The sequence below is a fragment of the Mauremys reevesii genome, linkage group 5, assembly GCF_016161935.1.
Source record: "Mauremys reevesii isolate NIE-2019 linkage group 5, ASM1616193v1, whole genome shotgun sequence".
Taxonomy (NCBI): Eukaryota; Metazoa; Chordata; order Testudines; family Geoemydidae; genus Mauremys; species Mauremys reevesii.
Window position 1 is genome coordinate 83,478,406 of NC_052627.1, and position 25,813 is coordinate 83,504,218.

The 25,813-nt window shown below is 36.8% G+C and overlaps 1 protein-coding gene across 20 annotated transcripts in view; it reads right to left on the minus strand.

Moving 5' to 3' along the window:
- Positions 1-266: 266 nt before the first annotated feature.
- The window catches only part of PCM1 (pericentriolar material 1), a 75,584-nt gene continuing 50,037 nt past the window's right edge, over positions 267-25,813 (minus strand). For 11 of the 20 annotated variants that reach the window (XM_039540280.1, XM_039540279.1, XM_039540278.1 and 8 more), the window contains 18 exons: positions 24,953-25,317; positions 24,029-24,196; positions 22,552-22,608; positions 19,426-19,598; positions 19,216-19,344; positions 18,413-18,533; positions 18,046-18,183; positions 17,676-17,809; positions 16,755-16,889; positions 15,507-15,704; positions 13,819-13,878; positions 10,410-10,548; positions 8,903-9,060; positions 5,592-5,652; positions 3,433-3,674; positions 3,107-3,199; positions 2,849-2,972; positions 267-589 (listed from right to left, as the gene is read on the minus strand). In XM_039540280.1, coding sequence (XP_039396214.1) covers positions 564-589; positions 2,849-2,972; positions 3,107-3,199; positions 3,433-3,674; positions 5,592-5,652; positions 8,903-9,060; positions 10,410-10,548; positions 13,819-13,878; positions 15,507-15,704; positions 16,755-16,889; positions 17,676-17,809; positions 18,046-18,183; positions 18,413-18,533; positions 19,216-19,344; positions 19,426-19,598; positions 22,552-22,608; positions 24,029-24,196; positions 24,953-25,317 — 2,521 coding nt within the window. In that variant the 3' untranslated portion in view covers positions 267-563. The remainder of the gene's footprint in view (positions 590-2,848; positions 2,973-3,106; positions 3,200-3,432; positions 3,675-5,591; positions 5,653-8,902; positions 9,061-10,409; positions 10,549-13,818; positions 13,879-15,506; positions 15,705-16,754; positions 16,890-17,675; positions 17,810-18,045; positions 18,184-18,412; positions 18,534-19,215; positions 19,345-19,425; positions 19,599-22,551; positions 22,609-24,028; positions 24,197-24,952; positions 25,318-25,813) is intronic. The other 9 variants (XM_039540297.1, XM_039540295.1, XM_039540292.1 and 6 more) reach the window with 5 other exon arrangements.

Consider the following 25,813-nt stretch of genomic DNA (forward strand, 5'->3'; position numbering starts at 1 on the left):
CACCAATCATCTGCTTGGGCAATTAACAGTACAGCTACACCTACATAGTACTGTACCAGGTGAAGGGAAAATTTTTTTTTTTTTTTAAAGTTACCCTGTCCCACCACAGATTGATAGGAAAACTGATAGCATCCCTTTAAATGGCACACTGTACTGTCTACAAATAAGCATTCAATACAAAGCACTGCATGTTGTGCAGGAGAGCTGGATGCCTTCATACACCATCATCAGAACTTCTCCAGAAACTATAAAATAATGGCTCAGACTTTACAGACAAGTCCAACCTTTATTTAAAACTACATTTTAAAATTACTAAACAAATCACAATGAATAAAAAAAAATTAAGACAGAAAAAGAACAGTGCAGTAAGAGTAACTAGAGGATTCAGTTACAGCTGTTTAAACTGCCCTGGGCAGAAGTTAGCATATCTATCCTAAAGGCAGTAGTGTGTCAAACTAATTTACATTTTTATACAGATTCAAATTCAGTGAAGTTTGTGCCAATTTTCTATATGCACTAGTATATGTGGAAAGAGGCTAAGAAGGAGTTTCTGGAATTTTTTTTCATGCACTTTGGGCTCCAGCAGTTTCTGCAAAATAAAAATTGTATTCATTAGTGTCCAGGAACAATTACTGAATCTCAGATACACATCTTAACAGATATATGTTTAAAAGTATTGCTGAGAACATCTTGACAAAACAAGTCCCTCCTCATTGTTGGTCTATACACAGTTTGCACATTGTGTTAGTTGAATAGGTGCAATCCATCATGTGGGCACTCTGATTGCACTAGGGTGCTTTTTATATGAAGTTACCAACTTAAGCAAAATTGAAAGAGGGTACTCAACCCACACCAAGTGTCCACAGAAGCAAGCTCCATCAATTTAACTAGAGTGGTTTAGAAACCAATCAATTAAGTGCAACTTGTGGGAAGACCAGCCCCTAGTGCCATTAAATGTGAATCTAACACTTAGAAGGAAAAGTACATCTTGTTCCAATACCAGTCCCTGTTTCAGGCAGTGACTGTTGCCATTGTACTAGCACCCTTTAATCTGACAAACAAACTAGCGCTATTGATTCAAGGTTTTAAGACAAATTTTAAGTTCTATTTTTTCTTGTAAAAGTTAGGCTTACTGACATACAAATTCATTATTTTAATTCTGCCCTGAATTTAAAGAGACTTTTAAAACTAAGAGTCTATTGTAGTGTAATTTTTTACACTTCAAAATATGTCATTACATTTCAATTTCTATCAGAAAGTAAACCAGAAAATATCAGTTTAAGTAATTAAGACCCATAATCAGCAAGGTATACCCAGGCTTTTAAAATACCACTTCTGGTTTTGTGACTGCATCTTCATATCTTGAACAAGAGAGAGAGGGTTCAACCTCCTTTCCTTGTTCTTTAAGTATTCCTCTTAGGCATCTGAATTACATGTCTAAAAATGCCATCAAGAGACTTCTGGTTATATCAGACTTAGGTGACTACTTTTTAAAAATCTACTACACTTGGTTTTTTCCCTGTCATTCTTCACCTGTTCTTTCCCCTATTCAAAATGTAACTAAAGTTTAGCACCTGCATCTCACCTCGCTTCAGCAGTCACTGCAGATTAAGACTTTATGCACAGATCTGACCCCAGTCACCTATGAACTAAGGCGTTTTGAATCACATAACAAAAGTGTATTTAACACTATTAGGCTACTCCTGGGGGAATTCTGCATCACTGTGCAGGTGCAGAATTCACGTCCTCCACAGATTTCTTTGCTTCCCTGCAGAAAAGTGACTTTGGATAGGAGAGCAAAGGAAAGCCATAAGAGCAGTCACACAGCACTCCCTGGCAGCACAGACAGGTTGGTTCGGGCACCTGGAGCAGCCAAGAGAGATGTAAATCAACACTGGAGGAGTGTGAAGGGGTGGGCAGTCGTGTATATGAGAGAGAGACAGACAGACACACCCTGTCCCTCTCACTCACTATTGCAGCATGCTTGGCATGGAGGAGAAGGGCTTTGGGGTGTGTCTGAGGAGGTAGGTGTGTCTTTGTGAATTCCCCAGGAGCTTAAAACAGGTGTAAAAGTTTTAAGGCTCCTTTACATGGCCAGAGTGGTGTAAAGGACAGCATGACCTTATAAATATTTAAATGATTAGAACTGGTCTAAATGTTTGGACTGAAAAAGTACTCCATAAACTATTTGCTACTGAACTTTCTGGAGATAGTCAGTAGCCAATATAAATTGTAAGTCTGATTCCCCAGCCCTCACTGGCTCTTCAGTTGCCTGAGACTGAACATATGTAACACTGAGCATATGGCTGCATATATTTGTTGACTAATAACTAGAAAAAAAAAAGGGTCAAACCTAGCTACATTACTATTAGGCAATGTTTTGGGGGATTTCTTCCAATGCTCCTCACTCCCATTCTCCAAACATTGTATTGTAGTTTAAATAAATTACCGAAATAATTGAAACCAGCATAATTATATTGCAGTATTTTGATAAATAAAATACACAGAATTTAATTTTTTGGTGCAGAATTCCCCCAGGAGTAGCTGATGTATAACTTACTATATCAGATCCTTCCTTACCATTAACTTCCCTTAGAAAAGGATTGCTTCTTTAGTCATAGTCAAGAATATCTTGACAGGTAAAAATTAGTGGAAGCAGCAGCAGAAAAAAGAACATTTATGTCAATACAAATTTTCCAGTATGTCATAATGAAAACTGATAATCTTCCGATTGTCAGTGTGAGTTTTCTTGCTTTACTCAGCAATAATCCTGAAGGTTTTAGACCCTAATAAAGCTTAACTCTCCCAAGAGGAGATTCATGAGTTAGGAATTTAAAGAATCTCTCACCAGGTTCTTTCAGTGTTTGAGAGTCTCCAGCTAATTCTTCACCTTGCGTTCCATCACCATCTAGTATTGCATCAGACAAAGTGTTAGTCTGGGCCTCGGCCATCATTTTCTTCATTAGCTCTGCCTTGGGAGTGGATAAAACAAATTAGTTTCCAAAGTCATATGTATTTCTTCCCTCCCCACATCCCCCCAATTTAAAAAACAAGACTCAGTTCTGTGATGGCCACTTCTAAGTACAGAAAAGCGCAAGCAAAATACCTCTGAATATATTGTGAGTTTAAGGGGCAAGTCTTCAACTTTCACAAAGTCATCTTCATCAGACTTTTGACTTATGTTTCCGGACCCAGCTTCCTGTTGATGACAGAATTAGACATTTTAAGAAGAAAGCAGAGATGCATGATTCTGTTCTAATACAGATATCTGATAATTCTCTTAAAATATAACTAAAAATAAAAGAAATGAAATGAAGTGCCTGTGTGCTCAATTTAACCTACAAACTGAATGAGTCTGGAGAGAAGGCTTAACTTTGAAATGACAAACTTTCTATTCAAGACAGACAATATGGAAACTCAAGCTATACGTACATATTCATTCACTAACACAGGTGACTCTGTATCAGGGCTGCCAGCCATGGAGCTTTCTGGGCTTCCTGTCAAGGATTTGGTTTCTGATATCTGAATTTCATTTACTAGTAATGAGGGGCTTGGCTCTTCAGTTGCTGACACCTCGGTAGCAGTAACAGACTCAGCTGCACTGACTGTTAGAAGTTGCTTATTCTCCAGCATATTGAGATAATGAGGCAAAATAGCAGACACATCTTGTTCATCTAAAAACACAAAGCATTTTAAACCAGACATAGATTTTGACAAAGTAAATGGCTTAATTTTTTTTTTTAATTCAAATGAACAACAAAAGCAAGTTTCCAGCAGACATTAGTCAATCTGTCTTTGACAAACGGAACAGAAATCAATTTTGCTGAAATATTTGAGAGGGCAACAGCCTTGTAAACACTCAGTGCAAACTAAAATGAACCTAATTAAAAGCCAATATATCAAGTTACAGATACCACATATTAAATAAATATCTTCCTGAAGTTTACAGGCTAACCTTAAAGTCAAGCGTCATTTTGTAAATACAGAGATCAATTGTGGCAAAAAACTTGACCAATCTGCCTAGTTTATAGATCAGATTCATAGTAAGCGGTTCAATATTTCAGGCTTTTTTTTTTTATAACGTTATTTCAAAGAATGTATAAAAGAGATACTATAAAGCCATAATTTACAAGAAACTCATTTATCCCAGTAGGTCATTTATCCCAGTATTTTAAAATACTGTGTATAAACAGTGACATCAAAATCAAATATTTTAAGTTTAGAAATTAGCGCAAATTTTTACTAGTAAATTGCTAAAGTGCAAAACTACACTCCTTTTAAAGTTGTTTGGTACTAAAACAGAGTAATCCTTAGCAATGTTTTGGAAAGTTAATCAATCTGCAGTTGTTAAATCACAGATTTGTTAAGCTTATTAATTTAAAATTCTGATTTTTAAATTAGCTTTTTAAATCGTCCACAAACTTTATATCAAAACGAAATGTAAAATACACTCTTTTGAAGGCAAGGTTAGTATTTTTTTATGATGAATCAGCATATTGTGAATAAGTTCGTTTTCTTCCCCACACTGAAGATATTAAGAGAGACTTGACACTATTCCCAGGAGCGGGTACAACTTTAGAACAGAATGGTGCATGTAGAAAGGATCTGACATGAATGTTTAAGTTAAAGCACAATTATTATTATGACTGATGGGAACTTAAAGGGCAAATGTACAATGTGAGTTGCACATAACTGTCTCCTTTTCTTTTAGTCTGTGTATGCTCTTCTTAGATAAAAATTTTAAACCGTACAATGTGCAGAATTTCTTAATATGTTTTGCAAGACTGCTGAAACACTACAGAATCCACAGAGATAGAGTTGTCAATCTATGAGAGGAGCATGTGTCAGTGCAGAAAACAGACTACTGCTAATTGTCTGTAATAGAAAATAAATCTTAGGTGAGAAGACACAACCATCATGACATGCGGTAAACTGGCCATCTTTTGCCAATAAGTAGCCAAGAACAGAAGGGCAATTTATTTTTGGAACAGTTAAGGGAGTGCTGACACATTTTCCCATCCCTTCTCCAGTAGATATGGATTTGATTTAGTCCCCATCTAAGATAAGATTTCTCACACAGGAAAGATCACAAATATTTTTAAACACTTATCATTGACAATGAAGGATGAAAATGGCAGGGAGTGAGAAGAAGGCACAGCAGCAATTATCTGTTGACTATAAAATTCAAGCTTTATGTTCCAGTTTACTAAAGTATTATCCTTATCAGCTATTATTCAATAGCATGGGTTATTTTTTTTCTTGATACAAGAATATTCAATTAAAATTGTGTGTGAACCATGATATCAAAACAGTCCATAAAGTTATACTATGGACAAATGTCAAAATGCAACCCGATCATATACACTCAATTATATTGAGGTTTCTCTTTTAAAATGCTTGTTTTTCTCATTTAATACAATTAGATTTCAGCACATGCAAGATCAGTAAAACAATCCAATTTAAAAAAAATGAATATATTCTTACAAGTTTAATCAACTTCTTCCTTCTTGTAGAAGGCAAATTTACATGAAAGTGACAGTATGATTTTTTTTTGGTTATGTACATAATTTAAAGTTTTATTCAGATCTTACCTTTCTGCTTAGTTGATAAAATCTCATATTCATTTGGTTTATCAGATTCATCTGTTGGAATCTATATGGGAAAAATCATGTTTAGATGAGATAAACTTCTATTAGGGAGAGTTCAGTAGTTCATCTAGTCTACCCCTCCCTGTCTCAAGTCCCCACACCAGGTATGCTTGTTCCTTACAGTATAACCGCCAACATCTTGTCTATATTAGTTTAAATACTCAGTAAGTTCTACTGTTTATTCCTGTTCTACTGTTTACTTCTTTTTACCTTATTAGTCCTCATCATAAACCCACACATCAAACTGAAAATCTCCTCTATCAGCATTTACATCATTCAGTACTTTTAGACAGTTATACTTGCCTACCTCTTAGGCATTTTCGCAAAATGAACGTGTTTTTAAAAGGTCTTTATGGGTCAGTCCTTCCAACCCTTCACTCACTGGCAAATTAAGGAACAAGTCTCTAGAACCAAATCATTAGAAACTCTTGAATGAGTATGAACAATGAAGTGGCTCAACAGCTAATAAAATACTGAAATTTTATTTTGGAATCTACCACCATACTAGAAGGCTAGAGAGTAGCCAGTAGTTGTACCTATCTTTAAAAAAAAAAAAAGCTCTAGAAGTGATCCTTGAAATTACAGCCTACTAAACTTTCTTCAGTACAGTTAAACTGTATTGAAAAAATTTAGAATAGAATTATAAACAAGTATTGGCACATGAGATGATGGAATGGCTTCTGCAAAGAAAAACTGAGTTTTAGTTACCAACAAAAGAATGAAGAAAGAACCATCACCTGACAATGTATCTGGACTTTCAAGAAGTCTTAATATGTCTATTTCCTTGCCATAAATGCTATCACAGAAAAGATGGAAACAGTTGCCGTGTTCTTTTAGAAAACTGAGTAGCAAGGATATGACCAAACCTTTTTTACTGTAAGCTATCATATTACAATGAGAATAGGTTTTTCTGTCAAATCCTGTAGTACAAACTGAAGTTACATTCATGTCCATATCAACAAACAGTTATCTTGCATTTTGAAAGGGGGCAAGAGTGGGTTTTTTTAAAATGACGATTTCAAGAGTCAAATCCGATTTAAAAAACAGACTGAAAAGAGATCACTATGGGGGGTGACCTTATAAAATACAAATGTTGGAACAGCAGCTTTTATAGAGGATATTTAATACCTAGAGATTGTAACTGGAATATGTAGGGACAGATCATGGGACCTATGAAAGGAAGCCACTCTCATACCAAATCTGCTTTTTAAAATGCCAATGTGAGAGCAAGGCTTTAAACTGATGCACAAAACCAGACTGTACCTGAAGACTACCCTAGCCAAGTATCTGTTATAAAGAAATCATGAACTTTAATCCAGCAAAATTCAAACTGGAATTTATTTTAACAGTGAAGGATGTGGTAACATTTTCTCTCACTTGGTGTCTTTAAATCAAGACTGGATCTCTCTACAATATATGCTTTAATTCAACCGTAAGTTGTTGGGCCAGATGCCAGGAATCACTGTGTAAATTCTGATGGCCTGTATTATGCAGGTCAGACTAGATGACTGTAATTGGTTCTACTTCTGATCTTCAAAATCTATGAAGATAAGTGATGGACTAGATGAATATGAAATCTTAAATGCTCACAATGTATGAGACCTGCAAACTTCTCTGAAAAATCATCCTATTCAAAGTCAACTCTCTTCTCAAATTTTCTCTTTCCAATTTGGTGGAGGGGAAAAAAAGGCTTTATCCATCTAGTCATTACTTATTTCTAACAAAGTAACAACAGTTAGACATCACAAATGGCTACTGAGCAAGTAGGTGTTCTAATAAACTGAACTAACATTATTCACTGAAGGTGGGAAATGAACAGCAGAAATATTAAAGCTGGAAACAGTGAATTTAAATAAAATTCACCAAACTGATGCAACCACACAGGCCAGATCACAACACCTGAAGTGGGGAACCTGGCCCTGAACCACTGTGGGGGGGAGGGGGGAGTGTTGGGTGAGTGCAGTGTGGGTTCCTTCTCCAAACCCTTCCTTCTCTCCTGCCCTCTTGCAGGCATGGATATATTGTGGTTTTTACATAGGTCTGCCATAAAATGTATTAAAAATTGGCATGCCAAATTCTAGTCTTAATTGTAAGGCCAGAAGATACAACTGATCATCTAGTCTGACCTCCCGCATATAACACAGGCCATAATTAACTGCTGTTTGAACAAGAGCATATATCTTTTTGAAAAACATCCAATATTGATTTAAAAGTTTCCATCTTGGAGAATCTACCACAACCCTGGATAAGATGTTCTAATGGTTAGTTATCCTCACTATTAAAAAATTACATGTTATTTCCAGTCTGAATTTGTCCATCTTCAATGGCTAACTATTGGATCTTGTTATACCTTAGTCTCCTATATCGAAGAGCCCTCTTATCACATTTCTGTTCACCATATAGGTACTTACAGAGTGTGATCAAATCACCTCTTGGCCTTATCTTCATTAAATTAAATAGACTGAGCTCCTTGAGTCTGTCACTAAAAAGCATGTTTTCCAATTCATTTATCACTGTCACAGCTCATCTCTGAATCATATTTAATTTATCAACTACCTTACTGAACTGTGCACAGCAGAACTGGACACAGTATTCCAGTCAGGTTGCACTAATGTCCAATACAGAAGTAATATAGCCTCCCTACTCATACTCAAGATTGCCTGATTTACATATGCAAGGATTGCATTAGCCCCTATTGACCACAGGGTCACACTAGGTGCTCATGTTCAGCTGATTATCCTGGGAAGCAGTGATTCTGAAAAAGACCTGGGAGTCATGCTGGAAAGAGTCTCCCATTCTTTTAAGTATAGCCTACATTCTTTGCTCCCAAATGCATGACTTTATATTTTGGCCATATTAAAACACATTGCTTGCTTGCTTACTTACCAAGTAATCAAGATGACTATCAGTGATCTGCCCTCTTCCTTAATTTAGCACTCCCCCAATCTTTGTCCCATCTGCAAACTTTATCAGTAATGATTTTTGTTTCCTTCCAGGTCATTGATAAAAACATTGAATAGCACAGGATCAAGAACTGATCATGCAAATAAATATCCTTACCAACAAGAACTCAAGAAGACTGTATGACAGGAAAAAGGGTATCCATGTATAACATTTCTTTAAAGCAACCCTAGTAAGTAACAGAAGAAAGGACTGGCAGTTCAAGAATACAATGCACAGATAGCTAACCTAGTTGGTACTCAAAAAAATATTTTAATGAAGGGAAGTTAAGGTTTGTAGAACTCTGATAGTACCTGTCTTTGTTCACTTTCAGCTGTAGTTTCATTGCTGGCTTGCAGTGAAGTCTGGACATCCACAGGTCCTTCTTCAAATTCTTCTATTTCTTCATCTTCATTCTCATCTTCCCCACTTCCATAATTAGTTAGAGCTTGTGTTTCCGCTTTAGACAAACCTGAAATCAGTCAATGCAAGAGTTTCAAAATAGCTTAGTCACTGATAAGTTATACTGGCTCTTCATTAAAACTCTTGTCCTCAGTATTTCAAAAATTAAAATTCAGACTTTGTTTAACTAAGTTCTCTTCATATTCTGGAATAGGAGATAAGGCAACATTAGATACCTAGAACCTCAATATAAACATGATAAATTATACTGTCTATGAGAATGGTTATGACCTGTAATTCTCGTGAGACCTTTTCCTGGAATGAAAATACTCTACAGAAACCTGACTGGAAGTACCACCAAACGCCGTTGCTGTGCTGTAATGTAACTAAGTACTTTTATTTAATGCAAGTATACTTGAACTGAGCAATCATGATGGAAGCAGAGATATTCAAGGGTGGAACAAGGGGACATAATTAGGAATAATGCAATGAGAAGAGAAAACATTTAGGTGGAATACCCAGGAAAAGTGTACCGATAGCATTTAGAGCTGAACTGCAGAATCAGAATAATAAAAAGGAGAATGAAAGCCATTTGGCCTTGAAAAGATTCATATGATGAGAGACTGAAAAGACTGGAATTATCTGGCTTAGAAAGGAGAGGAAAAAGAGGGAAATGATAAATATATATAAAACAACAAATGGTACAGAGAAGGTAGATTATAAACTTCCGTTTCCCTGCATCTCAACATATGAACATTCACTGAAATTTAAAGAAAATACTTTCTTCAAACAATCATTAATAGAGTGTAGAACTCCTTGTCAGAGGGTATCACAGAAACTAAGAGCATGGCAAGATTCAAAAAGTGATTGGACATGTATGTGGATAACAAAAATAGTTATTAAGGGTAAGAAAAAATCAGAAGGGATGTAAACCACATGCTTCTATGTTTAATACACTCTAACTAGGAGAGATCATGACAAGGCCTTTCCTGGAGATAAGGTAGGGGATTTATTCCACATCTGCCTAATTTGGAGTTTCTTGACTCGTCCTCTGAAGCTGGCTGGCCACTGGGACACAGCTTACTAGACTATATGAACCATGGATTTGATGGGATGGGAATTCCTATAAGACACAAATCCATGGAATAAATCTTCTAAGTAGTGGAAGCTCCACTGCTTTTGGCATTTAAACCTAGACTGGACAAGATACTAGAAAATGTAGTACTGGAAACAATCATGCATAGAGAAGAGAATAAACTATATGAGTTAACAGAAAACTGAGATAAGACCTATCAACCTTATGCATCTATAGCACACACGAAGAGTATATTGTTAAAAATTGTCATAAAATTAGTTCCCTTAAATTACAGTAAAAAACTGAGTAACAACCTATCAAAACAATAAAAAAAAAACACTTACTTATAGACACCAGACAGCCTTCACTCTCCTCATCTTCCTCCTGATCAGAAGCATCAGATCTCATACTTTGAGGAACTTCACCATCATTGTATATTTCTGATTCTTGTGTGTGTTTAACTGTTTCAGTCTCATCCTTGTCCTAGTCATAAGTGAAATTAAACCTCTATTGAATAGATTTTTCCCTTATTCTGGACAAGAAGATTATTGTAACAGGTTTTACTCATGGTAACAATTAAGTGAATTACCTCTGCTGCACTAAAAAACTCAGAAGCATCAGGAAAAAAAGCACCCAATGGAACAGATGAAGTACCTCCTTCAACAATCCAAACATTCTGAGAGAGATTATGAGGAGGACCCACAGCTCCAATTGCCCTCCATTCTTTCTATTAAATTTAAGAATTCACAGAAAGTTTTGAAGGAGTGAGGAAGTGGGAGTACAGTCTGAATCTCCAAAAGCAATACACTGACAGGACACCTCACTGGTCTTTTTCTCCTTACAGAATAGTCTCCTTCAGATCTTCATGCTTGGGAAATTAATATAACCACCAATTACCAATGAGGATGACAGAGTGTCATTAAACAAGGACTGAAAACTGCTCTCAAAATAAAATGTCACTACAAGACACCAGGTCAAGAGAGACCCACAAATGTAACTATGGCTTAGAAGTGGCCCCCAAGCACAACTGTGTGAACGAAATATATGATAATGACTTGAAAACATATTACCTGAGTAGTGTTGAATCAACTTTTTTACTATGGGGAAACTGTAATAATATATGGAGATATATCTATCTCATAGAACTGGGAGGGACCGTGAAAGGTCATTGAGTCCAGCCCTCTGCCTTCACTAGCAGGACCAAGTACTGATTTTGCCCCAGATCCCTAAGTGGCCCCCTCAAGGACTGAACTCACAACCCTGGGTTTAGCAGGCCAATGCTCAAACCACTGAGCTATCCCTCCCCTCAATGTAGGGAACCTACCTCCCCAAAAGCCGCTCACTGCATACCTTGCAGCTACAGGACCAGCTCTCTAGTGATAGCTAGAAACACTCCAAATTGCTTTTGGTCCCTTCCTTGCTATAGCTGATCGGCAGCTCCCACACTGATGCCTACTGCATCACAGGGGAAGGATGAGAAAGTAGTTCTGGTTGCTCCATTGCTTGTTTTCCATCTGGTCTATGGAAACCCCAAAGAGGGCAGGATTACTCCCTAGAGACCATATGCCAACTGGGAATAGCCAGTGTGCAACATGATAAAGTTACCCTGCCTTCCCTGCCCCAGGGGCCGAGCAAAGAGGCTCAGGAGCTAGTTATATCAGGCTCTAGGCTTTTTGGAGGACCTCTGCTGCTGGGAGAATTCCCACTCCCTTCGCTCCATCTGAATAGTGCAAAGGGAGCAGCACAAACAGGGCCCCTAAAGTACTGATTGTGGCCACCTAATTATTTAGAAATATGTTCAGCTCTCTGGCTGATACCACTGCCATTTTTTTCTTTGATAGCCGCTCCCATACAACAATAAGACTATGTAAAAATCAAATCCATTTTGAAAGCCACAGAAATATCATGAAAGGCCGGAAGAATCTGATCCTAGACACTAATGTATAAAGGCAACTTCATATAGGTTGTCTTTGGCTCTGTCTCTCTCACCCACAGGGTCCTCCCTGCTCAGAACAATACCACCCTTGTTTTTCCTCATAGAAAAAACATTCACAATTGCTTAGAGAAGAGTCCTCAGCAGTGTGCCTTTTCTTCGTTAAAGACAGAAAAAGAACTGGGAAAAAGAAGGGCTATAAAAACAAATTCTGCCTGCATGCCCAGATGTTTTTGAAAAGACAAATCAAATCCAACACATACTCAGTGGCCTTAGACTACTTTATGGAGGCTTGGTGGGAACCAGGCAACTTCAGATCCCAAGGAGACCTCAGAATAGACACCAGGACATTTAAAAGTTTTGAAGACTTCTTTCATGCCAAAGGAGGTGGATACTTAGACCTGGAACCAAAAGGATTCCAAGGGTCTAGTCTTCAGGCTCCTACTTTAAGATAGTGCAGCATTGTTCACCATCCTCCACCTGCAAGTAGTAAACCCTGTGCACACAAAGCAACCTCAAAGAATATTCATGTGGAAGGCACAGATAGACAAGGTATGTGGTTCTTTATCAACATCAAATGAGTGACACACCAAGCACAGTTCAATCTTGCCTGCTTGCAGAGATCTGCCATACAGCCTACCAAGACAACAACCCTGAGTAAGAGAGAGGGGAAAAAAGGTAGCTAACAGAGCTGAGTGGTCATTTGGAGTCAAAAGAAGTAGGAGTTGAACATCATACAATGGTGATTAGTCAAATAATCCACACAAAAACTATGCTAATCATGAAGGGTGCAGAAAAAGGTTCTATGTTCACAGCTAGCCATTATGAAGAAGGAGCTGAAAGTGGCTGGAGCCACAAGTCCTCTTTATAACCTCTTTGTTTGGATCTGCAAAGTGGCCACTTTGCTCTGCTTTTCAAGATGATTCTGCATTCATAGCACTGAGGGCATACATCCCACAATGAGGCTGCACAGAGGCAGTTTTTGAGAACAAGTACTGAAAAAGAATAATGATGTGGTTCTACTCTGAAGAGAGATACTAAAAAAAGATAGAGGAATTCATGTTTATTGCGTCTATTTCTACATCAATTCTGCTAAGCTTATAAACTATTTTTGTTTTAAATTGCCAGCCCTGCAAACTATTACTGGCATCTCAAAGTCAATCTTGCTCTTTCACACTCGCATCACCATTAACAGAGATCCTGCAGGTCTCATTATGTTTTCAGTTAAACCTGATGTGAAATCTCTTTGAACACAAACGTTACAACTGTGAATGTCTTTAATGAGGATGCACAAAGATAACTGAGGGCAGAATCTGGCTCTGCAACAATATTTTAATGCATAAGAAACAGAATCAAACTCAGTGTCTGTAAGCTGTGATGGCTCTGCTGTGCTAACAGAATGAAAATAAGTAGATCTCCGTCACTAAAGCATACTGCCATTATTGAATGCATGCAGAAGGGAATCAACTGATTAAGGAAGTTCACTTTCTTTTACATAAATATTTTTTCAGAAAGCTGTACTTTAAAAGATAGGTTACAGTACACACTGTGTTTCAGAGACAACTAAAGTAAAGAGTTGGTAACAGTTCGAGGAGACAGAAGAGGGTATTAAATGATATTTTCAACCAAAATTAAATTTTGAAACATTTGCTTTCCAAGAATCAGAGCGAAATGGATTGTGTAGAGACACTGGGTTTGTATGATCACTTTTGTTCAAATCATTACTAAAATGCACTGAAAGTGGTAACTAATGATTTGGGAAATTCTCTTACAAAAAGGAGTAAAGACAGCTACAGTTTTAAAAAGTAAATATAACCTACTTTGTCTTCATCAATATCTTCAGCGGAAGAACTAACTCCTACCTCAAGAACTCTCTTTGCCTAGAAGACAACCAATTAAATTATCTTCAATTCTGAATTGAAAATATCCATATTACAAAATTTAGCCTACATATAAATCCACATTTAAATAAAAAATAGCTTTGAAATACTGGAAAAAATTGACTTAGTGTCATACCCTTACTTAGAATTATGTTTATATACCATGCCTACTATTATAAATTCAATCTAAAAAATTACAATAAAATACTCTAGCAAGTATTTCTCAAGTCTTGCTGTAGTTTTTGAAGGGATACATCTTTAAATAGGTGTCATCACTATCTGGGAGTTACAATACTCATTCAGAAATCCTTTTCCAGGTATCTTAGTGTTCAGTTATATTTTTTAATGAATTTTTATGACTCTTGTACTATCCCAATTTCACAGATGTTTCTATTCACATTAAAATGAAATTAGTTGAGCGCATTTTATTTATTTGAGACTTCTAAAGAAAGCTACTAACTAGGGCTTCCATTAAAATACAAAAAGGGAACAACTACAGTATATAAAAGGAAGTAATTAGGTAGGCTGCTTAATGCTATGGTGGGGTAGTATTCATTTAGCTTATACAAAGTATTTTTGTTCTTATTTAGTTTTTCTATACTAAGTTCATTATGAACCCTGAGGATGCTGCAATGACATTCTTCAAGGTGACACCAGGTGATCCCACAGTCCAGAACTAAAAGTGCTCATGATACATCCTGTTGGTATAGATGGTACCAAGGATATTCTTATTAGCATTACAGGAGGAGAATTTCTATTACATTCTTATTCATCGATTCCAAGGCCAGAAGGGACCATTGTTTTCATCTAGTCTGACCTCCTAAGACAGGACATAGAATTTCCACAACATCATTCCTGTTTGCACTAGAGCAGATCTTTTAGGAAAAAAGATCCAAACTTGATTTAAAAATTGCCCATGATGGAGAATCCATCATAACCTTTGGTGTTGTTCCAATAGTAGTTTACCTTCACTGTTAAAAATGTATATTTATTTCCAAACTGAATTTGTCCACTTTCAACTTGCGTGTTTCTTTTTAATAGAGGTTAACATTTTATTTACATTCCTTATTGAAGTTCGTCATACATCCAAGAAACCCTGCCAAAACGGAAACTTTGCCAGATTGCTCACTGACACGGCAGCATAAGTAGTCTTTCTGCAAAACTTTAGTCTCACTGAAGTAGTGGATGGAAGGGCAGAAGGTGCAGGGCAAGAGAGGTGGTGCACTGGGGAAACTGAAGAGAACAAACTCATGAACCCAATTCTCCAACTATTTACTCAAATTAATAATCTCAATAACTTTAATGGGACAACTGACCTGAGTAAACTCACTTGTGCATATTTATAAGGTTGGATCCTGTTTTTTGCTTATGAGGAAAAACAGAAAAATGTGACAGGAAGAACATTATCTCTGACGTCTTCCATGCACTAGGCCACTGAGGACTAACTGTAATTGATGTGCCTATATACAATCATTTTATTACTATGATGTCCTATTAATAGAAATAAGCTTTCAGAAGCCATGTTCTTTTTTCTAGGAAAAGTTTTCAAAATAATTAAGTTAAATATGCACACATTAACTGAAATCAGAAAAATTACATGCTTAAAAGAAAAAGCTTAAGCTGTTAACCTCTTTATCGTAAGGTTGTATCACTCCCGCTGCTTCCATTTTACTTTTGCATCTTTGTTTTACAGTAATACTGTTGCTGTCCAAATCTTTCATGAGTTTAAAGAAGGCTAGTTCATTAAATAAAACTTCAGAGATCTCCACAAGAAGATCCTCTCCACAATCTTTTAGTTTTCTACCAGCAAATTTTGCCAGTGAATCCTGTAAAAAGAAAAAAGTTCTTCAGTTTGAGTCATGATCTTAAAACTGAAATGAAGACTAAATAGCTTTTCCTTATATACCCCTGAAGATCAGAAACCTAGCATATTACAAACAGAGTGAAGCTAGTTAGAAACAGATTGTCTAGGCAGCTTGTTTAAATGGAATCCACCACGACATAACATGGAGCTCCTTGTTACCAGGTCACGGATCTGAATTGGCCCCAAGCCTATGGCAGTCAAAAGTCATGATCACTTGATGACTTTCCAGTGGTCCACATGAAGTAAATTTCTAGTTTCAGTACAGTACAAGTGCATGCCCACAAACAAAACCATCGTTATGGTTACCTTTAAAGGCCATCTCAGTAGATGTATTTCTCCACAAGTATTTTATTTTAAATATTTGTTCATATTTTATCATGTAGTTGCTGCTTATTCTGGAAGGTATCAGGATTCCCAGAACTTGACTGTTCTTTGTATCCATGCATGTAATAGGCCAAAGCACAAGGAGAGGGCAATGCAAATTTGTCTGCTGACATTACTCAATTCTGATTTAGAAGAACCATATACGGATCTCTCTCAGTACTGTCAACCCACGCAATCCCTGTGGTATGTGGGCACTAATGAAAGGGTGGTTTAGTTTTGATCAAATACTTGACTTTCTGACCAAATGTCAAAAAAGTTACGTTAAAATCAATTATGCTGGCAGCTGGTTCATAGGTTTCAAATCTGTATTTATGTTGCCAGACTTCTACTGCTGTCCTATCCTGAGAGACTAATTTGGAGGGAGATACGAGAAGATATTTATGAACAATGTACTATTTTATTAATATGTCAAAGAAGAAGGGAGAAGAGAGGCAAGGGTTTGTGTAATAATTTATGACCTGATTTTCAGAAATCAGGAGGAGCTGCAAATTGCTAAGCACTGTTGAAAATCAAGATCACTATAGTACAGATTTAAGGAATGTTTAGACTAGAGATTGTGAATCTGCTGCAAGTTATCAAAATTTGCAATATAGCCCAAAACAAAAATTTATGAAGAGAAGTTACTGACCTGCAGTATGCCACCAAGTTGCTTATGAAAAAATTTCACAAATTCTTTGCTTTCATCATTTTGCTGTGTAAGAGTCAGGACCATACGTCTTACTGATGTCAACAGCTGAGAAGAGCATATTTCATCCATGTGTTCCTAGCAAATCCCAGGGGACAAAGAAAATTATCACTACTTAAAAAAGTGGTCACTATACCATATCTTAAAGCTGACATTTACAGACAGACATTTTTCCAGAGCTGTAACATGTTCTGGGAACACAGTTGAAGCACAGTTCAGTTCCATTCTATTCACATGGCACAACCAGGTTGTATTTTTAAACTCATGTCATAACCTTAAGGGCCCCCACACAGAAGGAATTACAGTGAAGACCTTATTTATATAAAATCTAAGCCCAACCTAGCCCTATTCCACCTTTCCAATATAGTTTCTTCACACCAGCCACCAGAAATTTTACTACTATCTTAGGATCTTCAGATACTTCGTGGGTGTGAACATTTAAAACCCTATATATGCTGGAGGGCATTGTTAAAAGATATCTACAGTTGTAAGCCTCTTTGAATTCATAGGCAAACCTCAAAAGTTCCTACCATCAGGAATTGTGTTAAACCATCAGGATATAGAGGGTTTAAAATGTCAGCCAGTAGGAATTATTGTCACAAATCTAACTAATTTATGTTGTCCACAGATTACAGTGGTGACAACATCAGACTAAGATTACTTGGAAGTTAATTTCTGCATTTACAATTCAACTTGAAACGGTTCAATTTTAGAGTAGATGGGGTACAAAATTTGTCTTAAATTGGAAACCTAGTTTAAACCATACATATAGAGAAGTTACTGCTGCTTCATAATTTGTTTTGTACAACTATGTTGTGTGATTTTTGTTCATCAAGAAAATTGTTCAGAAATAAAATCTCTTACCTTCAGAAAAGGGATGACCTCTTTCATAATTGCTTTGATCTGCCGATCAAGCTGCTGAGTATCTATACGAGGACATGGAACAGTAGAAACTTCACTAGGCTGTGACACACAGTGACTCTCCCCAGTAGATGGACCTTGTAAAATAAAGTGCATTCAAACCATAAGATATCTCTATTTAATAAGTATCAGTTTCAAAAAATACACTGTACTTTAAGTTAAAACTGCACGTTTAGTTATGGCCGAAATCCTATGCAATTAAACTAAAATTACAATAAAGTATAATTAAGATGGAAATGAATTGTTCAGTGAATAGTTCCTGATATTATCTACAGATACTGTTTTCAAACACAAAATAAAAATATGCACATACCTTCTAATATAACAGCAGAGACACTCTGGAGATTACTACAGCAGCCCTCTGAGTCAAGGGTACTTTCAGCTTCAGTTTTCATGCGCTCATATTCCCTCATCCTAGCCAATGCCTGATCTAAGTGAATCACAGTGTTGCCTATGTTTAGAGTAAAAATACTTTTTATAAGTTTTTTAAATTCTACATTAAGGTATGCATGTGCAAACACAATGTGCCTAACTGTAATAATGAATTACAAAGTAAGATTATGTTTAAGTTCAAGAGGCATAATTACTTAGGATACAGGAAGTATATCTTTCAGAGTTAGTCAAAAGTTTTTAATGTTTCACATATATTGTTTAATACTGACAATTAATGTAATGTTTACCAAGATCATCAGTGGCAAAAGGTTCAAAATTTGAAGATGTCGACATGGTACTGCCATTGTCCGCATCATTTTGTTCACAATCTCTACTTGCTCCTGTGTCAAAGTTCTTCTCAAAGGTTTCCTAAAAAACCATACAAACCAATTTACACAAAGCAAGCATATGCCATGCTTCCTCAATTATCCCAGCAAGCCACTGATTCTCTCTTCACCTTGTCCCTAAGGTTACAAAATGTGTTCCCAGACTTCCATACTGGGAATGACCTAACTTATAAAGGAGGTAAATCCTTAGGGTGCTTCTATAATGATCTGTTTTGCATCCATATATAGGTAATATAATTGAATAAGGCATTGGTGTTTGTGATTTCTTAAACTACAGAAAGTTTTAAGTCTTTGGGATTCTATTGGGAATTGCTGTCACTCCCTATCTCATCCTCCCACTCTTGAAGCAGTTTTGACAGCTGAAGGATTGACAAGAACTGCTGCAAGTTCCTGGTAGAATCTCGTCTCAGATATGAAGTAATCTGGGCTCTTTACATTAACTGCAGGGCACTGAGTCTTCTTTACCAGCTTTTACACTAGTTTTCGATATTAAATGAAACAAGATTCCACATAATTCCCATGTGAAGATATCTTTTAGCAAGTTTCTTCTTACAAGAAAGTGACGGCTTATAAGCTAGTGTGGATTTTGGAAAACAAGTCACTATGGTGACTGCAACATTAAAAACCTGCACAGAAACTGAAAGATGAAGAAATGAATTTCATATTAAACTAGTTTCTGAAGATAAAAAAACAAAACACCTTACATCATCAGTTGTAGCAAGACTTTCACTGGGAGTAAGTTCAGAGTTTGAAGCTATCCAGGTAGCTGAATTCAGAGACTTTGTGCATTCTCCTTTTTCATTGTTCTCAGATATATGTCTAGTCACTATATCCTAAAAAATATAATGAATCTTAAATCTATATTGTGAAGAAAGTTTATCCAATTCATAATGTAAATAAAATGTTTTGCATACCTGTAATGCATACAATGCTCTTTGCCTCAAGTAGTCTGTATTTAGCAGCTGAAGCTCATGGAAAAGTTCAATAAGAAAATGTGGACGAGATTCATTTTGAGATATCAGAGTAGCTACTTCAGAATAAATGGTGTCTCGCAAAGCTTCGAACATGGAAAGATCGCTACCAGTTTCTGTAGAGGAATAAAGGAGCCAATCTATGCTCATGAAATTCTTGATAGTTCTCTCTCTATTGACATATACCTCAATTATATTTGAAAACTTTATCTTGGATTCAGTTTACATTTTAAACAGCTGAGCACCTTTACTGTTTCTTAAAGCTTACTATTTCCCGAAGGCTACAAAAATTTAAAACATAATACAATTATATTTTAGACAAGTGGTTTTCAACCTTTTTTCATTTGCAGACTCCTAAAAAATTTTAAATGGAGACGTGGACCCCTTTGAAAATCCTGAGTCTGCAGACCCCCAGGGGTCCACAGAACATAGGTCAAAAACCACTGTTTTAGACCGTCTGCCTTCATTTAAGCATTTATGTATAACGTAATAATTAAATTATACCATATACTCCCATGTTTTAGAAATCAGGACTAGCTTTGTGGCTGTTTTTTTCCTTTAAGTTTCTGAATGACAACTTTAAAGATGTGGAATATAATTGAGTACATTATGCACAAACATATATATGGACACAGGTTTTGAGAGTAGGTAGACCACTTTTTAAAAACCAGGCCTCTTTAAGGTATTTCAAGCTTGGCACCCAAAATCACAAGCTTCCTTTTGAAAAATCTAGCCTTATACATAAGATATCCTCTTTAAAGAAACAAGGAACAAAGAAAATCTGGTCTGGTGATAATTTCTGCATTCTAAAGACAGGTTTCAGAGTAGCAGCCGTGTTAGTCTGTATCCGCAAAAAGAACAGGAGTACTTGTGGCACCTTAAGGTGCCACAAGTACTCCTGTTCTTTTTGCATTCTAAAGGTGATATTCACCAAACTGCTGAAGTCCCGACAAAACTTTCTGCAACACTTAAATCCTATTGATATGCTGTACATGGAAGGAAGAATGCAATGGCTGTGCATGGGAAAAGAGTCTCCCTCCAAACTATGAACAGATTAGTGCAGACGAGGGCCTAGCCCAGAGAACACATGCTTACAGGAATCCAGGGGCCCACAAATGCCAGGGGGCAAAGGCTGACATTCCAGTAATGCTACAATAGAAGTAAATTTCATCCCAGCTTCATTTAAGCAGGAGAGAGAGAGACACACACACACACACTGAGCTTTTTGCAGAGGTGAATTTACTCCTCAGATTTTAGACTCACACCTCTTATTAATGTTTGTTCAACATTTTAAGAAGTATGCAAGGTTAAAAATGATCTCCATTCCTTTGAAAATAAAGTACTGTACTCCTGAGGGAATTCTGCATCAAAAAATTTAAAAAATTGTGCACATTTTAAAATTCTGCATAATTTGTCAAAACAACAATATAATCGTACCATTTTCAATTATTTGCTGACAAGTATTTTGAAATAAATTATAATCGCACCATTCTCAATTATTTTGGTAGTTATTGTGTTACTGTGTAATTTTGACAAATAAAGTATGAAGAACTTTGCAGAATTTTAACATTTTGGTGCAGAATTCCCTCAAGAGTACCAGGGTTCTGTGTGGCGCGGTCTGGGTGGGGTTTCTGGGTGCAGGGGGAATAGGACTCTGCAGGGGAGTCCAGGTGAAGGTGAGTAGGGCTTGGCAGTGTGGGGGGGGGGGGAGGTCTGGGTGTGGGGGGTTCAGCTGCAGTGCTGGGGGAGTGGGGTCAGGGTGCAGCTGATTGGGGCTCAGTTGGGTGGGGAGTCCAGGTGTGGGGGGCTCCCAATGTAAGGGGGGAGGCTCAGGGGGATGGACGCTCCCCCTACCCAACCCCCATGCATCTGGACCCCTCCACACCCACCTGAGTCTGACTCCCCACACCTGGAACTCTCCCAGAGTACAGAGCTTCCTGCAGCCAGGTGAGGGTTCCGGAGGTTGATCTGACCCAGCCCTGGCTGCTCAATGCAGGGGACGGGGAACTTTGTCTCCGTCCTCCTCCTGCCACCCCCAACCCCACCCAGGACTAATGTCCTTGGTTGGCCAAGGCATCCCCAACCCCAGTGATTTACCTCTCCCACGGCTGTCTGAACAGACGCACCTGCACTGCCAGGGAGGGTGAGTGAGCACTCTGTACAGCTTATCTTTGCTTCCCCACAGAAACCATTTTTCTGCGTGAAGCAAAGAGAATCTTTGGGGGGACGTGTTTCCACGTGCATGCAGTAGTGCAGAATTTCCCCAGGAGTAGTACAACAAGTTCTATTAACTTTACTTACATGAAACAGTTAACTATTTTAAAAAGGGTAGAAGGAAGCGTAGTTCTTGGAAAACTCAATAAACATACTGATCCTAATAAAAGGGCCATTCCCTACTATTTTAAAGTAACAGAAGTACTATGGGGTATAGTTCTGTGTTTCTTCTTTAATTAAAATACAGTTGAATGTTTGTGGTTTATCACAAAATTTACCAAATTATTCAAGAATGCAGACAAATGTATTAAATCTACTATCTGATGTTAGTTCAGCAGTCTTACAAGTGTGCTTAAATGCAGTTTTATTTTTTAAAAGACTAAAATATAATGGCCGCCTTTCAACATTTACTGACATACTTAAATGTACTTTGCTTTTCAGGGTAGACTGAATCCAATCATCAATTCTACCAAAGCTGCAGGCTAATAAGGGCACAAGAATGCCCCCTGAAATCAATTTTACTATGTTCTACATGCATATTTTGAATCAAAAGCAGTAGTTAATGCCATTAACCACATTGTACTTTAAATAAGAAAAATACGAAGTACAAACCAGTTATGATTCAAAGTAGCTGTGTTATCGAATATTCAGCAAAACACAAGGTTCTTGTTTTCCTGGGGTCGGAGCGGGGGTTGTTTTGTTTTTTTAAATAAAATACTCGCAACAATAAAAATTAGTATACATAAAATTCACTAAAAGAGCTACTGAGAAACACAGTTTAGTTCTAGAATAAAAGCTAAGAAAGAAAAGTAAGTAGCTGTGAACAGTTCTGAAGCTAAGCAATTAATGCATTACCTGGGGCTTCAATGCATGCATTTCTGTTAGACTGCTGCAGTATTCTCCTAGCATGTGCTGTAGGAAAGCGGGGACAGACAGTGATAAAACACAAAAATGTGTACTAGAAATAAAGACTGTCTATATGAATCAGTGGAAGGAAGACTCATTAAAATGACACTAAACTGAACTACAGAACTAGTGGAGGGGAGACGGGAGGAGCGGGTTTGTTTGTTTAGGAAGTTTTGTGTTTTGTTTTAAGCAACTAAAACTAATTATTCTAACTAGAAAAAGAAATACAATCTAATCTGGTCAACATTAAATTACAAACACCAAAGATATTCAAAATATTTAACCTAAAACCAAGAATAAGTTTTACAAATGTGATAAACACTAAAGCCCATATTCTACCCTATCATATATGCAAAGATCCGACTGGAACCACAAATGCAATTTCAAGTGCATAATTTGCCCATAAACTTTTGGATATTGAGACCAGGGATAAACTACAAGGAAGAGAAGGACAAAGTCTGACTAATTATAGTAAAGAAGCAATGGATCAAAATCACAATTCTTAAGTGAATCCCCCCACCTGTTTCATAAAGGTCAGAAAGGAAATGGGGGGAATGGGGGACACTTACAGGGACATCATAAGATGTTTGTTTTGATAGATTTATTTTTCTCCTCCACAAAACCTTGTAACCAATATGCTCTACGGAATTAAGTAAAATATACTATTTTAACTAATGTTGGCATTAGACATCTTTTGGGAAGCAGTGTTTCTATCCAAACACTGCAGCATTGAGCCAACATGTAAGAATCTAAAAATGATACTACGTACAGTATGTTCACGATACAGGAATGCAAAAAAAGCAAGCAGTGTAAACAGTGAAATGTAAACGCACATTTTTAAAGATATGACTGTTAAATAAAGATTTACTTTTTTTTAATCCTGAAAGAGTCGTTTTAAATGTGAACATGAATGGAAAGGAACAGCATGCAGTACAGTATGTAACTTAAAATATTAAGTGCAGGTGGAATCCATCATCTGAAATTCTAACTGGTGTTTTTTGCCATGACACTTTATCTAGCACAACCGGTAACCTCCCATAAAATAACATTAATGAGTACTTGTATCTTTCCCCAGAGTGTTTATAGTAAGATTACAGTTAGTTTCAAAATTATGTTAAATGTTATATTTAGTCTACTTCAAAACACTTTCCGCTTTATCACAATATTTGTACAGCAGTTTTGAAGATTAAAATGTGATGTAAGGGCTAAAATATTACATGTGTATCCTATATACACATTTAGCAAGGACTTTAATAGTGACAGCACTTAATTAATTAAGCCATGAAGTGACTGTCTCTTACCTGAAAAACCCTTTAACAGCTCACAGGAAGACTGGTAAAATACCCTTAACAGTTAATAAGGAGTTACAGGATCAATACATATTTACAGAATTTTTTAATATTGTTCAGATTAATTAAAAGAATACCTGAGGACATTTCTGTAGATCTACTATATTTAATTATTTTTTCCAATTGTTCTTGATTCTTTTTGCTGAACACTTTTGCTTGAACAGCCTCTTCATTCTGCACAGAGCGCCTGCTCCTATTACTCTTGCAAGGTTCACATGTACTAGAAATGCTGGCACTTTCATAACCTTAAATGAACAAAAAGTGTCTCTTTAAAAACAATCTTAAAATCACCTGTTTCTAGTCAGTTTTAATGATAGCTCAAAAATGCAATCCAAAGACTTGTTAACCACTCTTTTGTTACTTCAAACTATGCAGAACTTAAATTATTTTTATAATAATGGGAGGTTGAGATGTCTATGTAATTAGCATTGACGGTGTCAAACATGAGTTAGAGATTGTTACAGAACGGAAAGCAGTGGTGAAGTATTAACAATGAATAGTCTGCAAGATGCAATTCACCACAGAACGTTTGTTGGCTAATAACTAAGTCTGATGCAGAAGCATGTTGGCAGACTACAAGCACCCAAGTCAACATGAACGTATTTTACATGAGCGTATGTACGTTGGCAAACAATTCTGTACATTACACTGTTTAAACAAACTGCAATTTAAATTTGGTTCTCTTAGAAAAAAAAAACACAATTTTATCAATATTGTACACTGCGGAACTCACTCCCATCTTGTTGGGTTTCATACCTTTCCACACTAAAAGCACCATGTTCAAGCCATTAGCATTTCTGACACATTTAAGATGACAAAAATAAAACTTTTGCTACATCACTTACCATCTCCACATCCTGTGTAAAATTAACTTCCATTCCCAAAACTTTAATGTTAATTATGACACTGTCTACACGCCAGAGTACACCCGAAGCAACATTTAAGTTATATGATTAAAATGGAGTTTGTCTCAGTGCCATTAAGGTTAGCTGAAAACCTACCAGTATTTTTAACTCTGCTTTTCAGCTGAGTAGAACTCCTCCTCCTATTCTTCGATTTAGGTGTTTTATCTTTAGATGCCAAGCTGGCCTGGGCTGATGCTTTTCTAGATTTAAATGTTTTAGTCACAGTAGTTGGATCCACTGGATCAGGCATACTACTAAAACTCTCCAAAGATTCCTCATCAAACTCTCTTCTCCTCCGGCTGGTATCAGACTGACTTTTGTGATTACCAGATGCCATATTTTGTACTGAAACCGCAAACCCTGTCTTCAGGAATGACTGTTTTTCTTTTCTTCCTTCCTGGCTGTCATCTAGCCAAACTGGTGTGTTGTTTTCTAATTCCTCTTCAGGTTGTCTCTGACTCCTTATCAGAAAGAAAAGTTGTAAAATACATAGTACAACAAAGCTCTTTGGGGAAGGAACTGCAAATGCTATCAGACAAATAAATTATAGGTTCATCCATGATTTAAGGAATACCTATACAGTTACCCAATAGCCAACAACTGTAAGGTGATGCTGCAGAATTAGTAACATTTACAAAAAAAAATGGAAGAGAGTTACAGGCATTAGAAGAAAATTCACATTACCCACTGAGTTTATCATGCAGAGATATATATTTCAGATTTATGGTTGTACACTCATATGGTGTCTTTTTTTTTTTTAAATCAGTGCAGTAACATATTGTTCTGAAGAACAAAGATGGCCATACTGGCAGACAGATTGTCCATCTAGCTCAGTATCTGTTTTCTGGCAGTTGCCGGTGCCACATGCTTCAGAGGGCATAAACAGAATCGGACAATTTATCTAGTGATCTATCCCATTGTCCAATCCTAGTTTCTAGCAGTCCATGGCTAGGGCCA